At 40.5% G+C, this 17,062-nt stretch overlaps 1 protein-coding gene across 2 annotated transcripts in view; it reads right to left on the bottom strand.

The window, feature by feature from the left end:
• DOCK4 (dedicator of cytokinesis 4) overlaps positions 1–17,062 on the bottom strand; it is a 468,861-nt gene that overhangs the window by 115,464 nt on the left and 336,335 nt on the right. For both annotated transcript variants that reach the window (XM_065939085.1, XM_065939086.1), the window contains exons 24-25: positions 8,926–9,053; positions 6,445–6,579 (exon numbers count right to left, since the gene is read on the bottom strand). In XM_065939085.1, coding sequence (XP_065795157.1) covers positions 6,445–6,579; positions 8,926–9,053 — 263 coding nt within the window. The remainder of the gene's footprint in view (positions 1–6,444; positions 6,580–8,925; positions 9,054–17,062) is intronic.

Here is a 17,062-nt window from a genome sequence, read left to right as displayed (position 1 = left end):
TATTATCGGCCAAGGTTCAATTCATTTTAATGTTGGAATTTAAGTACAAATCACCTTTAGCAAGAACTCCATGTCACAGTGGTTTCATCCATATTACAACTAGATTGAGTATAATGGCCACTTCCACCAATAACCGGGAAAAAGATTAGTAGATGGCTATAAGGTCTTCAAGAAACCTTTCATTATATATAAGCAAATTTCCCCCAGAACTCCCCCGTATAGAATTCTGCCTTCTTCTTCCCCCAACCACAGCCCGTAGCACACAAAAACTGCAGACGAATGTAGAGCTATGTCTTAGACATGGTTCCTGCTGACTGAGTCGCCTGTACTATAAACGGTGCTGAAGAGGACTATGTACCCAGATGCATTTACCAACTGTAAGCAACTCTGGAGTCCAATAGTTGAGGGTGTGAACAAATGGCCATACATGCCTCTTTATAAAACCTGCTTCCATGTACAATTAGAGGTTTGAAAGGAACTGATTACAATGATGCTCTACCCTCCCCCAACTCCCCCTCAACTAGTGAGAGTATTTTAAAGCTTAAACAGCAGTTGGTAGAAGAACAAAAAGTACAACCCATTTAGATGGTAAAAATAAGGCTATTGTTATCTGGAATTATGACAAGAGTGGAAGCCAGTCATCCTGTTGGCATTACCAGGAGACAGGGTGACAGATGTGGCACTTACAGAGAGCTGAAACACTTCACCATGACACACGGTGGGACTGGCTTTTACCCACAGCCTGTCCACTTATAGTGGGCACTTTTTCTGTAAAGACAGAAAGGTGCTCAGGGTAGGACTGCCATGGAAAAACTCCCTATTCAGAGAGCCTGTTCTCTAATTCAGAAAGAGGAAGAAATCAGATAGGTCTTCAGTGCCCAGAGAAATAACCTTGCCAATGATCAGGACCCAGTTCTCACCTTAGAATTAGTTAAAAAGTAAGTAGCTCTTTAAGGGGCTTTCCTGGTGGCTCAGTAGTAAAAAATCTGCCTGCCTATGCAGTAGATGCAGGTTCAACCCCTGGGTCAGGAAAATCCCCTGGAGAAGGAAACAGCAACCGATTACAGTGTTCTTGCCTGGAAAATCCCATGGACAGAGGACCTGGCAGGCTACAGTCCACTGGGCCACGAGTTGGACATGGCTCAGCAACTAAACAACAATAATAAACAACAACAATAAAGCAGCTCTTATAGGAAACTGCCTTCAGCAGGATGCCCCTTTTCCCTGTCACTTTAGCAGAGCTACACTATAACTTTTAAACCAGGCACCCTCATGTTCTACTCATCTCTAGCCCAACACACCTTTCAAATCTTTTAATCACACAATACTTTGCCTAACTTGTCTGTTCCTTCTGTAGATCAAAGCAGAAATGAGGAATAAGTAATGAATAAATGACCAGATCTCTTCTCTAGCTTTCCCTTCAGTAATCTGAACAAAATGTGTGACCAAACTGTATGAACAAGATAACATCTAGAGGAAGATCATGAAGGTAGGACAAGCCTGCACGCAGTTGAAGAATGGTGGTGATTCTAACACCCGATCTCGATGATGAACTGAGGTCACTTCCTTATTTTTTTTTTTAAAGCTTTTATTGCTGAGCAGAATCTTTGGAGGTGGTTTTGGGGGATGCTGAGTACACCATCTCCCCAGATGGCTGGCATTTTGATTAAAGGCATCTTTCTTTTCTACCATTTGTGAGTGTGTAATTGATCTTGTAAGTGGGAAGCAGCCGAACTCGATTCATTCAATAACAACATAGATATTACTTCTACAATAATAATAATATTACAGACTGGTGTTGCTACCACAATTACTAATGGCTAAAATGTACTCATGTTGCTTAAACACTTTTAAAGATTTCATGAAACCGTTAAACTCACGTTGAGATAAGTACAATTACTTTCTCTATTTTAAAGGCAATTAAACAGAAGCTTGCCCAAGAGCATGCACAGCTAATCAAAGGGCAGAGTAGGATTTAGACCAGGTCTGCTTGAGGATTCAAAAAAAAAAAGACTATCTTGCAGCATAAAATCTATAAAATCTAAGATACCAAACTATTTAAGTAGACATTTCTTGCAAACTTCATCCCACATACCCAGAGTTTGGTTTGGCACATGGCAAGGGCCACAAAACAGCTATATGAGGGAAAGGTTTCACTTTATGTCATTTTCCTAAAATTGTAGCAAACCGGACAAACCCCCTGTCTGCCCAAACCCACCCATGAGCATCACTCACTGCCTTCTTAAGTCTCTTAATTTGCACTGATTATTATACTGTGAGGACTTCCCAAGTAACTCACTGGTAAAGAATTCACCTGCCAAGAAGGAGACACGGGTTAGATCCCTGGTTGGGGAAGATCCCCTGGAGGAGGAAATGGCAACCCACTCCAGTATTCTTGCCGGGGAAATCCTATGGACAGAGGAGCCTAGAGGGCTACAGTCCAAGGGGTTGCAAAGAGCTGGACACAACTGTGCAACTAAACTACAACATTACGCTGTGAAGACCTACAGGTCATGCATGGCCCATAAAAATTTGACAGTTTCAACCCTGTTGATAGATACAAAGCAGTTTGACAAAGTGTTTTAGCTTTTGACCTTGGGCAGTCTTTGACCACATGGAGCATTTGCTGTGATTTTGTTTGCTTGGCCATTATAATTTTAGGACTGTGTTGGAGCTGTATTGCCAGGAAGCAGTTGAAATGCTACCAGCAAAACCAAAATGAAGGAGACTTTCTTCTGCTTTTGGGAAGCTGGAGTATATATGCTTTTCCCAATTCCTTCTACCAAGTACAACAAAAACCCCTCCATTATATACAAAACAAACAAGATGACTCTGGAAAGTGGAAAGAAAAGAACAGGCCTGCTAGAGACCTCAGACCCAAGGAAGGACAGGGTGCTGCATTCTCTGGGTTTTCTTTTTGCCTCCTATATCTTGCCCCTGGAGTTGAAGAAGCTGGCCTCCTTGAAATAACAGTAATTGCAACAATCTCCCTAACCCCCCACCTCCGCTTGGCACCTCCCAGAAAGCCTGCTCTCTTAAGCCAAAGGACCAGGAAAGGGGAAGTTTAACAAGACAAAACTTTTAGCAGTCACTTCTCTACTGTAGCTCAACATCACAAAAATCTGGCTGTTTTCAAACCTGCAAGAGCCAAATGGGGAGGCCAGATTTCCATCTTTACAAGGCTGTGATGGGATACCCCAACATCTGTCTCCAGAATACAGAGCCAAATAGGGGGCAGGTATTTTCATGACCACTGGTCTGTGTCAGTGAAGCCAAGGCAAGGAGTCTGGATTTCTGCCTCCAACTGCCCATCGTGAGTTGGCATCCTCACCCTTTCCTTGCTAAGTAGTGTCACATAAAGCCACGTGAAACAGAAGGTTTAAATAAGAGCTGGAGTCTTATAATACAAAAATGTCCAGGTTTCAACTGAAAATCACTCGTCACACAAAAACCCAAGAAGATCTCAAACCGAATGAAAAACGACAAGAGATGTCAACACTGAGATAATAGAGATGTTAAAATTATCTGACACAGTGAATATAAAAATCAACTCAAAATGGTTCACAGACTTTAATGTGACATATAAAACTATAATACTTTTAGGCAAAAAGAAAAAAAAAAAACCTAGGAGATAACCTTCAGAATATAGGGCTAGACAAAAAGAGTTCTTAAACTTGACATCAAAAGCATGATCCATCAAAGGAAAAATTGATAAACTGTACTTCATCAAAATTAAAAACTTTTGCTCTACAACAAAAAGACCCTGTTAAAAGGATGAAAAAACAAGCTACAGAGTGGGATAAAATATTTGTAAATGACATATTCAACCAAGGACAGCAATCCAATTAGAAAAAGGAGAAAAGACATAAAAAGATATTCCACTGAAAGCAATATATAGATGGCAAACAAGTATGCAAAAAGATGTTTGGCCTCATTAATCATTAGGGAAATGCAAGTGAAAACCACGATGAGATATCACTACCCACCTATCCGAGGGTCCCCATCCCTTCCCCACTCCTCAAAGTGACAACACTAAATGCTTATGAGGTTCTGAGAAATTGGATCATTCATTATACACTGTATATATGAGAAGGTAAAGTTACACACCCATTATGGAAGTAGGTAAGACCATTTATTAAAAACCAAAATAGGCTACTACCATACAATCCAGCAACCATACTCCTGGGAGTATTTATCCTAGGGAAATGAAGACTTATGCTTACATAAAAACTTGCATGCAAATATGTATAGTAGCTTTGTTAGTAGCAGCCAAAATCTCCAAGATGGCCTTCAGTGGAGATAGTTGAACACACTATAGCACATCTACACCATGAAAACTACTGAGTAAGAAAACAGAACAGATATATATATATATACACATACACAATGACCTGGATGAATTTCTAGAGGATTAAGCTGAGTTAAAAAAAAAAAAAAAAAGCCAATCACAAAAGTTATGTACTGTATGGTTCTACTTGTATAACATTCTTTTTAAAAAATTTTTAAAAATCATAGTTGATTTACAATGTCGTACCAATTCTCTGTTGTACAGCAAAGTGACTCAAGCACAGCATTCTTAAAATGACAAAATAACAAGAAAAGGAGAACAGATTTTGTGGTTGACAGGCTTAAGAAGGAGGTGGAGTTGGGAGAGAGTTGAGTTTGGCTATAAAAGGGCAGGACAGGGGGTTCTTGGGGTGGCGGGATATTCTGCATCTTGACTGCACTACTGTTGCTAGCCTAATTGTGGTACTGTGCTATAGTTCCGAAAGACAATACCATTACGGAAACTGGACAAAAGGAACATGGAATATCTGTATTATTTTTCACAACTGCATGTGACTCAAATGATCACAAAATAAACATTTCAGAAAAACATGAGAAGACAGGACAAAAAAATTCAAAACAAACTCACGCAAACTTTCAAACCCATAATGATCTCCCGTAGTTTTAAGAAAAAACAACATGTTTTGAGCATTTACTGTGGATCAAAGAGTTGCCAAATACACAAAGCTAACCCTGTGAGGTAGGTGGCATTCTACAAATGAAATTCCACTAGATCATGAGAAATTAATAGCTTGCTCTTCTTGTCTTTAATGAGGCAGTACAACTATCACATATTTAGGAAGTTTTTTCTTACAATCTTTAACCTCTGCTTGTTGCAAGAAATTGAGTAACTTTACTTCCCAAACCAGGAGCTTGGCAGGAAGAATCAGGTAAATCTCAGCTCTGAAAGCAGAGAAAATAAAATGCAATAGAAGATGGCCATCCTTAAGACATTCAACCTTGGCAGGACAGCCAGGGAGGGCTTTCTATTTTGTTGTTGTTTGCTGTGTAGTCCCTAAGTCCTGCCCAACTCTTTTGCGACACCATGGACTGCGCCCCAGTCTGTCCAGGGGACTTCCCAGACAAGAATACTGCAGTGGGTTGTTGTTTCCTCCTCCAGGGGATCTTCGTGACCCAGGAGTCGAACCTGCACCTCCTGGATTGGCAGGTGGGTTTTTTTTTTTTTTTTACTACTGAGACACCTGGGAAACCCTCTACTTCCTTAAGTAAAAGAAAAAAAAAAAATTATCTTCATCAGGAGCTAGGCAAACATTCTTATGATAGTGGTTCTATAATGCACAATTTGTAAAAATAATAGCAAAAGGCTGACATTTTGGTTAATAACCTATATGTGAAAACTAGAGCATCTACTGCCATTTCTGCAAGTGGTATTTAGAAGAATGCTCTGAATCATAACTTTAAAAAAAAAAGGCCACATTGGTCAACTGAATGTGAGTTTCAAATGTGAAAATTTATGTACCCATCCATCCATCTATACATCTCTCTCTCTACACACATACATATAAATATGTATACAAATAAACTATCACATAAATTATGTCTTAATATTTATAACTCATGTTACATTAGATCCATAAAGTGGTGGAGCTTGAAGATATCTCAAAATCACCAGGTCAAACTTTCACAATTCATAGCTGAGGAAACTGACCTCTCCCACCAACCTGTCACCAAATTAAGATCCTTACTAGCCATAGTGAAAAATTCACAATCAAAATTTAGCACCCTTGACTGCTATTGCTCAGTTTCATTGTTCTAACTTTCTCAAGCAATTTGATGAATGAAAACAGAATGTATAGTTATCAAGGAGACTGAGGATATAGAGCCATAGATTAACTTGAATTGGGCAAAATTGGGGGGGGGGGAAACTGGGCCAATTTGGCCTTTCTGCAATTAGAAATATCTTAATCGAAGATCTTTTAACAAACATGGATCTTACTCCCATCCCCTGGTAAAACGAAGGTAAACTTACACACATTTGAAATGAACACAGATCAACCTCCCAAGTTCAGATTCGCCAGATTCTTACAGAAACCCACCCTCAAAGCAACTGAGGCTTTAACAAGCAAAACTCTGCAGTTTTGTGCGCCGTGGCCTTACCGTGACATCCTGAAACTGAAGCCTCATGGTGGAGCCCGACGGCTGCGGACGACTGGTGATCTCCAAGATGGTCCTCAGCAGGGTGTCCAGCAGGCTAGCCACTATCACGTCTATTTCCTCCAGCACAGATTTTTCCTAAAGGAAAAAAAAAAATAATGTGCTCAGGAAATTGTGGCCTAAAATAAGAGTCCTAACAAAGGACTCGAGCTCGTCAGTCCTGGACCTCCCTAATTTATCTAAATGAATGACCTTTCATAGAAAACAAAGGCACGGAGATATTAACACCTTACCCAAGAGTACGTGACTCTGCAGTGCAGTGGGAACCTGAGATCAAGTAGAAAGGTGGGGTGATGGTCTGAAACACACCCCAGACTAATTCAGAACACCAGCTATGCCAATAACATTGTGTGTGTCGCTCTGTGAGGTAAGTTTGCCTCTCTGGGCCTGACACTTCACTAAACATCCCTCTTGGTTTTAAGAGTTTGTAATTTTTTGATTTCAGATTGTTTTCACATTTATTCTTCTCATCACTGGAGTTGCATGGGTCATTTTCCAAAACTCCTAAGTGCAAATGACTATTTTTATAAAGTGATTTTTAAAAATCCCTACATGTAAAGATTAGCAAACAGCATTCAGTGTGAATGAATGATGTTAGTTACAGACTGGACTTAATGTCAGTGGCTGTGGTGGGACTGCTCTCCTGAAGCAAAATGAATACTATCTAAGCCCCAGAACTTGAGAGAGCGAGCGAAGTTTTCTGCACTATGATGACAAATGCTTTGTGTAGCAAGAATATTACTTTTGCAAAGAAAACTTTTATAAAGTATGAGTTGGAAAGACCCTTTTGGCTGGGATTTTATGATAAACTTTCTTACACTGGAAAGAAAACTACTAAAGATTTTCCCCCAGAACAGAGTTTCTGCTCTGACATCCTTATCAGATAAGTGCAAAAACTGACCAAAACTTCAACAATGAAATAGGACGGGGAAAAAAAAAATCATCTCTACTAACACCTGACGTCTTTGGTTTTCTGCAGTAACCTTTTAAACTTACTTCTCACTCTCAGCAATGAGAGTTAGCTAAAACATTCTCACTAGGCACGGTATAGCTATACTTTACTGAATTGGGTATATAAAAAGCAATGATCCCTCCTATGTAGGTATCTCGCACCATACTTTCAGACACAGAGTGTCTGGTCTTTTTCTCTCAAGGGCCAACTCTGTTCCCACCAAAGACCTGATGCTTTTGAAATGTGGTGCTGAAGAAGACTATTGAGAGTCCCTTGGACAGCAAGGAGATCAAACTAGTCAACCTAAAGGAAATCAACCCTGAATACTCATTGGAAGGACTGACGCTGAAGCTGAAGCTCCAATACTTTGGCCACCTGATGCAAAGAGCCAACTCGTTGGAAAAGACCCTGATGCTGGGAAAGATTGAAGGCAGGAGGAGAAGGGGGCGACAGAGGATGAGACTGTTACATAAGTGTCACTGACTCAATAGACATGAGTCTGAGCCAACTCTGGACGATGGCGAAGGACAGGGAGCCTGGTGTGCTGCAGTCCATGGGGTCACAAAGAATTGGACATGATTTAGCAACTGAACAACAACTGTTACCACAGTACTGGAGTCCTATGTCCAAGACTTCTACTGGAAGCTCTTCAGAAGGTGATCATAACTCAGAGGGACGAAAATGGGGAAACGATAGCATGCTAGTAAGTGGGAGGCAGAGAAACAGGTATCCCAACATTCACTGCCAATCTTACTTTGTAAAAGTTGTTACGGATGAGGCTGCGTAGTAAACAGGTGCAAACTGGTGTAACTAAACTAGGACATCCTTCACACATGGACTTCACACCAGACTTCTGAACCATGAGCATGCAGGGGGTTACCCCCGGTTATAAGCAAGCATGCCATTTTTCTCTGTTGACACTCTATTGCCTAATACAAACTGCAATTCCTCAAGAGTCAGGAACATTGACAGGAATTCCTAGAGCCATGACAATGGAGTGATTATGTGTGCAAGACACCACTAGGTTCCTGGGTCACTCTTTAGCTTTCACTATCTGCTAGGGCTCAGCCCAAGGCCCGTGGCCAAGCTCTGACCATCATCATCCAGTCTTTCACTGAATGGGCCCAAACAGACTGTCTTTGCAAGCAATAATTTATTCTTGCCACAGAGTATTTATCAAGATTAAAGACACATGTGGGAGGCTTTGAGAGTTCTAATTTTTCTCATTGGGTATTCAGTTCTTCCTTGAAATACAAGTTTAAGACATGCAGGTTATTTGGGGCTACAGACATCCTACAAGGTTAAAAAAAAAAAAAATTCCTTTAGAAGAAAAGCAAAAAGTCCAACACAGATGGAAATGAAAGTGAGAGTCTCCAAGGATGACTCTTTGGTGTGCTTTCTCAGAAAACTTAAAATTTTCTTTCCAGAAGCCATCTGATGGGCACTATATCCTATGACCTGTGTTTACTTACTGAGCTATTTTTCTTGATGAGACAAAATACATTGCTCAGGATCCGTGCACACATGATCAGGTCCTTCTGTTCTTGCAAGTGCATGTGGAGGTGATGTAGCACGACAGGTAAAAGGATATACCGGGAATCTGGAGGGAGAAGAAGTATTAGTGTCATATTTAACAGGCCCATGCAAACCTCGTGCAAATCCTTATCTACTCTAATTTTAATTGCTAAATTATTAACACATATAGTTAGAAAAGTACTCGTTCTACAAAGTTGATACTGAAAAACGGCAGTCCCTTCCCCAGCCCATGACCACTGTATTCACAAGGCCTTTCACTCTTTTATTGAAACAGGTTTTTTTGTTTGTTGTTTGTTTTTACTACCAAATACCTAAATGGCATGCTTTTCTTGCTATCTCCAGACTTTTCATTGAGATGGATTATCGACTCACTTCTTACTACAGTAGATGAGAATTTAGTTTTTTTGTTTTGGTATTTTTTTAACCTCTTTTTCTTCTCTCCAGCCTCTGAAAAGAGTTATATCACAATTTCTGACTAAATTAACACTTTTTATTTCCTGCTATTCTGATTTCCAACCCTTTCTCCATGATCAGATTTTTGTTTTATTTTTGTTTCTCTCTCTGAAAGCTTTTAGGAAATTAATCCTTGCAATTTAAAACGTCACGATCATATACTTTGTCATGGCTCTTAAAATCTATAAACCCAGGCCCTTGAGATCTGGGAACTTGCCTTGAATTATTTCTAGTATTATTTCCTTCCTGCTACTAATAGTTCTTCTGTCCTCTGTCTGGAACTTTGACTACATTCATGTCATGAATATCATCTACTTTTCTTAAATATTTTTTCATATTTTTGATCTCTAACTTGTCATAAGTATTTGAAATAGTAAGGTGATAAGTAATCTAAAAATTAACTTATATGCAGTATATATTTCAATATTTTGAAAAAGTAACAGTGAATATGCCTATTGTCCTGAAGGTTTATTTTTCAATGTGATGTCATGAATACAAAATTATTGTCTATCTTGGGCCCATAATGGGAATTTTATTTATAGGATGTGCCCAATTGCAAATACCCCAGCCCATCCTGCTTGATTTTCTAAAAGATGTCATCTGTGAAACAATTCAAATGAAATAATTTTGGTTTATACAAATCCATGTCTTATAGACAGCTTGTATAAGCTATAATCCCACCTCACTCATTCGAGGAAAAATGGATAAGCTAAATAACTCTATACCTATTAAAGAAACTCAACTTGCTATTAGGAGCATACAAGGAAAATTCCAGACCCAGGTGGCTTCTATGAGTTCTATGAAGCAATAATTAGAAGAAAGCATATCAAATCTACATAAATCTTTCCAGAATACAGAATAAACAGGGAATACAATTAACTCATGTTATGAGGTCAGCATTATCTATGCCAAAATTAGTCAGACATTTTAAGACAAAACTACAGATTTGCTATCTCTCATTAACATAGATGCAAATATTCTTATATAAAATTTTAGCATAACACACATACAGTGATTAAATAGGTTTATCCTGGTAATGAACGATCACTTTAACATTTGAAAGTCAATCAATCAATGTGATTCACTATATTAGCAGATGTATTAAAAATGTGGAAAATTCAGCATCCATTAATGATAAAAGGTGATAAGAATAGCTAAATAATAATAGATTTCTCAAATGATAAAGGGCATTGATGAAATATCTACTGTTAGCTAACATAATAGTAAAAGATTAAATGCTTTGTCTTTAAGATAAAAAATGAAGGAAGGCCAATTTCACCAATTCAACACTACACTAGATTCCTAGCTAGTATAATAAGGTATATCCAACAAAGTGAAAAAATGTATGATTCTGTATCCTAATAAAAATTTTAAGTATTCACAATTCAGAAAGTGCCTTTACTGGTGTTTGCCTGACTTCTCTTGTCTTCTTGGTTTCTTTCAGTTGTGAGGTTGGGAGTTATATTTCTTTTAATGCCTGCCACTAGACTACCAACACAATGAGGCACAGCCTGAGGTTTAGCATCAAAACAAACCACATAAGTCACAGTCGTGCTTCACTTTCAGAAAATGAACACAAAGTGTTAAAATACAGTAGAACTCCTTGCAGGCTTCCCTGCAACAGGAAGCCTGAACCAGGGAACTTCAATGAAACCAGAAGTGAAAGTCACTCTGTTCTGTCAGACTCTTTGCGATCCCATGAACTATACAGTCCATGGAATTATCCAAGCTGAAATACTGGTGTGGGTAGCCTTTCCCTTCTCCAGGTGATCTTCCTGATCCAGGAATCGAACCGGGGTCTCCTGCATTGCAGGCGGATTCTTTACCAGCTGAATCACCACGGAAGCCCAAGAATACCGGAGTGGGTAGCCTTTTCCTTCTTCAGGGGATCTTCTTGACCCAGGAATCAAACCAGGGTCTCCTGCATTGCAGGTGGATTCTTTACCAGCTGAGCTGTACTTATTTACAAAACAATTACTTGACAAAAAGAACCAAGAAAAGGAACCTGAAAGCTTAAATGACAGGAGTCACTGCCTAGTGATGTTTAATTAGAAGGAAGATAAAGCTTATCTGATATGTTCCTGCAGCCAGTGGGATTTGATTTCTAAAAATTCAATTTGCAACCAACTGTTAAGGAAATCTCTACTGCCAAAATGCAAGGCAGACAAATAATTGGTGTGTGGCATGTGTAAAAAGAAATATATGAGTTGCCTGAAGATTTGCTGCTTCTCCATTACTAGGGCAATATCAGCCAATGCACATGATAGAATCGAGGGGTAAATGCCAAAACAGCTGACTGGTTAAAATTCTAATTCTTAACTTTAAAACAAAACACCTGGAGTGATCAAGAAGGCTCAAAGGAAAAAAGAAAAAGGCTCAAAGAAAAAACAAAACCCAGACTTGAACATACAGTAAGTTTCTAAACAGTAGAATCTGTTATGCAGGTTCTGTCCTTGAAAGGGTCAAAACACTCAGATTCAGATTCTCAGATAAAGCTCACTGTATAGTGTGTCTTACTTTTTATTTTGTTTGTACACACTTGAAGAGATAAAGCCAGCTCCCATTAGCAACTTCCAACAGATGTGGGGCTAGGAAGAGGAAGCAGCAGCTAAGAAATGCTGATAAACTTTCTCCTTGAGGTTAATTTCATGGAAAGTTCTCATCTTTGCTCCTCTAGGAACAAAGTTTTAGACAATCGTCCTTGTAGTCCTCTGTCCCCGGTGAGTGAGGGCTGTGAGTCCTACAGGGGCACGCAGCGTTTCCGTCCACTCTCCACCAGCTGTCCCAGTGGAGGCCGGACACCAGCAGCGCTCCCCAGCAGCCGCTCGTGGCAGCCTCGGGATGCGGAGGCGGTACCTCGGGGGCTGGGGCTCGGGGTGTGGGACAGCTCTGAACGCGGCAGAGCTGCTGGATGAAGGGCAGCACCCTGCAATCAGAGCTGGTTTAGGCCTCTGTGATCCAAGATGCCAGGAAATGAACTGCTGACGTCACAGCAACAGAAGCTGCAAACAAGCCCTTCAGACGCTGGTGGGCAGAAAACGCTCAGAACGGATAGGACCGATGATGATTTAGGGGCTTCCTGCCGTGCACACACAGTCAGGAGCACACAGGTAGACAACAGCCCAGGGCTAGGGATGATCTCTGTGTGGCCCAGGTTTCTGACCCAGTGGATTCAATCTCCCACCCTTAAAGCAAAATACTAAGGAATGCAGAGGAACCAGCGATCAAACACCAGCATACACTGGATCATGGAGAAAGCAAGGGAGTTTCAGAAAAACATCTATTTCTGCTTCATGACTATGTTAAAGCCTTTGAGTGTGTGATTACAACAAACTGGAAAGTTCTTAAAGAGACGGGAGTATCAGACCACCTTACCTGTCTCCTGAGAAACCTGTATACAAGTCAAGAAGCAAGTTAGAACCTGACATAGAACAACTGACTGGTTCAAAATTCTGAAAGGAATATGACAAGGCTGTATATTGTCACCCTGCCTATTTAACTCATATGCTGAGCACATCATGAGAAATGCTGGGCTGGATTACCCACAAGCTGGAACCAAGATGGACGGAAGAAATATCAACGGCCTATATGCAGATGATACCACTCTAATGGCAGAAAGTGAAGAGCAACTAAAGAACCTCTTGATGACAGTGAAAGAGGAGAGTGAAAAAGCTGGCTTAAAAGTCAACATTCAAAAAATTAAGATCATGGCATCCAATCTCATCACTTCATGGCAAATAGAATGGGAAAAGCAGGGAAGCAGTGACAGATTTTCTCTTCCTGGGCTCCAAAATCACTGTAGACAGTGACTGCAGCTATGAAATTAAAAGGCACTTCCTCCCTGAAAGAAAAGCCATGACAAACTTAGATAGCATATTAAAAAACAGAGACATTGCTAACAAAGCTATGGTTTTTCCAGTAGTCATGTATGGATGTGTGAGCGCCTAAGAATTGATGCTTTTGAACTGTGGTGTTGGAGAAGACTCTTGAGAGTCCCTTGGACTGCAAGGAGATTAAACCAGTCAATCCTAAAGGAAATCAGTCCTGAATATTCACTGGAAGGACTGATGCTAAAGCTGAAATTCCAATACTTTGGCCACTTGATGCAAAGAACTGCCTCATTTGAAAAAGACCCTGATGCTGGGAAAGATTGAAGGCAGGATGAGAAGGGGATGACAGAGGATGAGACAGTTGGATGGCATCACTGACTCAATGGATATGAGTTTGAGTAAGCTCCGGGAGTTGGTAATGGACAGGGAGGCCCGGCGTGCTGCAGTCCATGGGGTTGCAAAGAGTTGGACCTGACTGAGCGACTGAACAACAATTCTTGCTCCATCCTGATCCTGGTCATGACCTAGTACATAGCATTCATGAAGCATCTATCAAGTATCTGTTATGTACCAGGCACTGTTATGGAAGCTAGAGATAAAACTGTCTTCAGGATAAATACAACCCACGTTATCTTAGGCTCTTCTTCTGGGATGAGGCGGGAGAGACAGACTTGCAACAACTAAATCACCAGTTCTTCAGTTATTTCAGATGTGTTAGGTTATCCGAGAAGTAAAAAGCCCAAGAATGAGACTGATGATGGGATGGGTGAGGCAGATAAGAGATTTCTTGAGAAAATGAGAGTTCAACTGAATCCTGAAGGGTAAAGATGGGTCAACTTGACTCAGAAAGGAACAGGAGAAAGTCGGTTCCAAGCAGAGTGAAGTAACACTGAGATGGGACTAGGCGGGTGGGCAGGGCATTGTCATTCTACTTTGAGAGGGAAAAGAGCATTCTTCATTCCTGCAACTCCGTGCATCTTTACAAGGCCTGTCTGCTACAGTGTAAGCTGCGGTTAATAGAAAAGTTGCGAGCAAGTGACATTTTCTAATGTGAAAGAAATTTAATCACAGTGCAAGAAAAGTCAATACTCAACTAGGCTTTACCTAAAGTTCAAAGAAAGAAAAGCTACAGGCACCCACCAACTGTAGTAGGATTTTATTCTTCAAGTCGTCAAATTAATAGATACACCATCACACATCCTTTTTTTTATACTGTGGCCTAAAATGGGGGGTGGGATGGACAGGTAGAGGCATTCGTTCCCAGAATAAACTTTAAAAACAGTCTTATGGGGACTTTCCTGTGGTGGTCCAATGGCTAAGACTCCACGGTCTCAATGCAGGAGGGCCAAGTTTGATCCCTGCTCAGGGAACTAGATCTCGCATGTCACAACTGAGACCTGTGCAGCCAAATATTAAAAATAACAACAACAACAAAGATGTCCTTAAAAAAAAAACAGTCTTATTACAGTCCACCTTCCTCCCTTTCTCCTTTACTTTTTCATAGCTGCCATCAAGTCCACAAAAGAGCTAATAGGGAACTGGGGAGTTTCTGGCAGAAGGAAAAAAACAATGACTTCTGGGCACTTTCTTACGAAATCCCTGTGATACCTGGTTTTTCAGTTTGTGGGAACAGAAAGTAGCACCAGCGTGCTTCTCATCACTACATGCTCAGTGCATTTATGCTCACCTCTATTACCTACACTGTGGTTTGCCTGAGAAACTGCTCAATTATCCCAAAGGAAAAACATGTATGACCTTATCTTAGCAAGCAAATAGCTCGGGAATGACTGCAGACCTCTGCTGAACAAGTCAAGCACCAAGCGATGGGGCCCAATGAAAACGGAGGCAAAACCACAGTTCCCCAGAGCCTGCCCTGTGGTCTGAGAAGACTCAGCGTCCACCTTCTCACTCCCACAACTTCAACTGCCACTCAGCTCCCATTCTCCATGTTTCTGCCCTCCCCGCCTCAACCTCTATCCTTCAAATCTGCTCTTTACTCACGGCAAGCTGTCTTCTCCAATATCACTGAGACCTTTACTGGCCTTCAAAAAACAGGAAGAATAGAATTGTGGGGAGAAAAAGAAAAGTGAGCAGCTCAACTTTTATACCTTAAATAAGCCTGCCTGGACCCCAGATGATTTAGGCGTGGAAGAATAACAACCTGCTTAAATTTCAAATCTGAGCTAAGTCTGTCAGGTCTAGCCAGATACTCTAGACTCTCACTTTGCGGGTACAGCTCAAAGGGACTGATTCAGTTCTGCCTGGCTGTGGAATGCCTCCAGCCCTGAGGCTGTCCCCTGGCCCTTGACTCAAGATGGCTTGAACCTTCCTACCACGTTTTTTTTTGTTGTTGTTGTTCCCTTCTGTGGTGTTGACCTGTATGTCCCTCTTTGCCTTCTGTGAGTATTAATTTCTAATGTAGGCTCAACTAGAAGTATTCTGCAACCATACCGCTTCCTTTGTGTATCTCCTCCACTTTTTTTCTCTTTGGGGTTTGCATTGGTTAATTTTGTATGTCAACGTGTCCCACAGCAGCTCGGGTATTAGGTTAAATGCTATCTTTGGCATGCCAGTGTATTTCTGGATGAGAATTATGTGTGATTTGGTAGGCTAAGTAAAGCAGATTGTCCTCCCCAGCATGGGTGGGCCTCACCTAATCCACTGAAGCTCTGAATACAAGAAAAGGTGGAGTAAGGAAGAGTTTACTCTCTCTGCCTGTCATTCAGCTGAGATATCCACCTTCTCCTGCCTTCAGATTTAGACTGGAATTTATACAAACACCTCTCCTGGTTTTTAGACCTTGGAACTCAGACTGGAACTATGTCACCAACTTTGAATCTCCAGCTTGCTAACTGCAGATTTCGGGACTTCTCAGCCTCCAAAAACACATAAGACAATTCCTTACAATAAGTCTATACACACACACACTATTGGGTCTACTTCTCTGGAGAAGCCTAATATAGGATTCTAGTACAAAGACAGCTTTCAAAACTTTCTATCTCTTCTAAGGAGCTTGTAACATCTACAGTCTTGTCCTCCAAAATATTTTGAGATCTATTTTCTTAAAGCATGGGCTGACTGTACTCTGTACGCCTTTCTAGCTAATATGAATGCCCCAGAAAATGAGGTCACTTTCTCAGATCCTTCTCACTCTCTATCACTAACCAGTTCATCTTTGTTGATCAGAATTCAGCTCAGAGTAGCAATTATCTCTGCCATACTCAGTGTTCTGAGAAACGGAACTGTCATTAAGGCCATCAAGAATTAAATACTTTGTCTTCAGCTAAATACATAGCCAGTTGATACCCTGTAATGTACTTATCCCTATTTTATTTTCCCCTGTTCAGATTTATAATTTTAATCAGCAAAGTGTCATTTGTAACTTCCATCTGGCCAAGAGGTGTTTACTTATATAACTGTAGGACTTCATGTTCCATTTATTTTACTTCCAACAAGTAAATAAAATTCATAGACTCCTGAGTGTTTTTGCCTTTCATATATGGAGCTACACCATCACGCTGCTTTTAAACTATTCGTTTTACCCCTATGTAGTAGGCAGAATAAATTGTTTCCCTCAAAGATATCTACATCTTAATTCTCAGAACCTGTGAATATGTTATCTGAATAGATTATGTTAAAGAGATTTTTTTGGAAATCATTAAAATAAGGATACTGAACTGGGGAGATTATCCTGAATTCTAGGTGGGACCCATGTAAACATAGAGGTCCTTACAAGTGAAAGCAGCTAGACAGAGTCAGAGATGTGAAGATGCTAAACTGCTGGCTTTAA

Source organism: Muntiacus reevesi, chromosome 6 (assembly GCF_963930625.1).
Source record: "Muntiacus reevesi chromosome 6, mMunRee1.1, whole genome shotgun sequence".
Taxonomy (NCBI): domain Eukaryota; kingdom Metazoa; phylum Chordata; class Mammalia; order Artiodactyla; family Cervidae; genus Muntiacus; species Muntiacus reevesi.
This window is presented reverse-complemented; position numbering and strand designations above follow the sequence as displayed.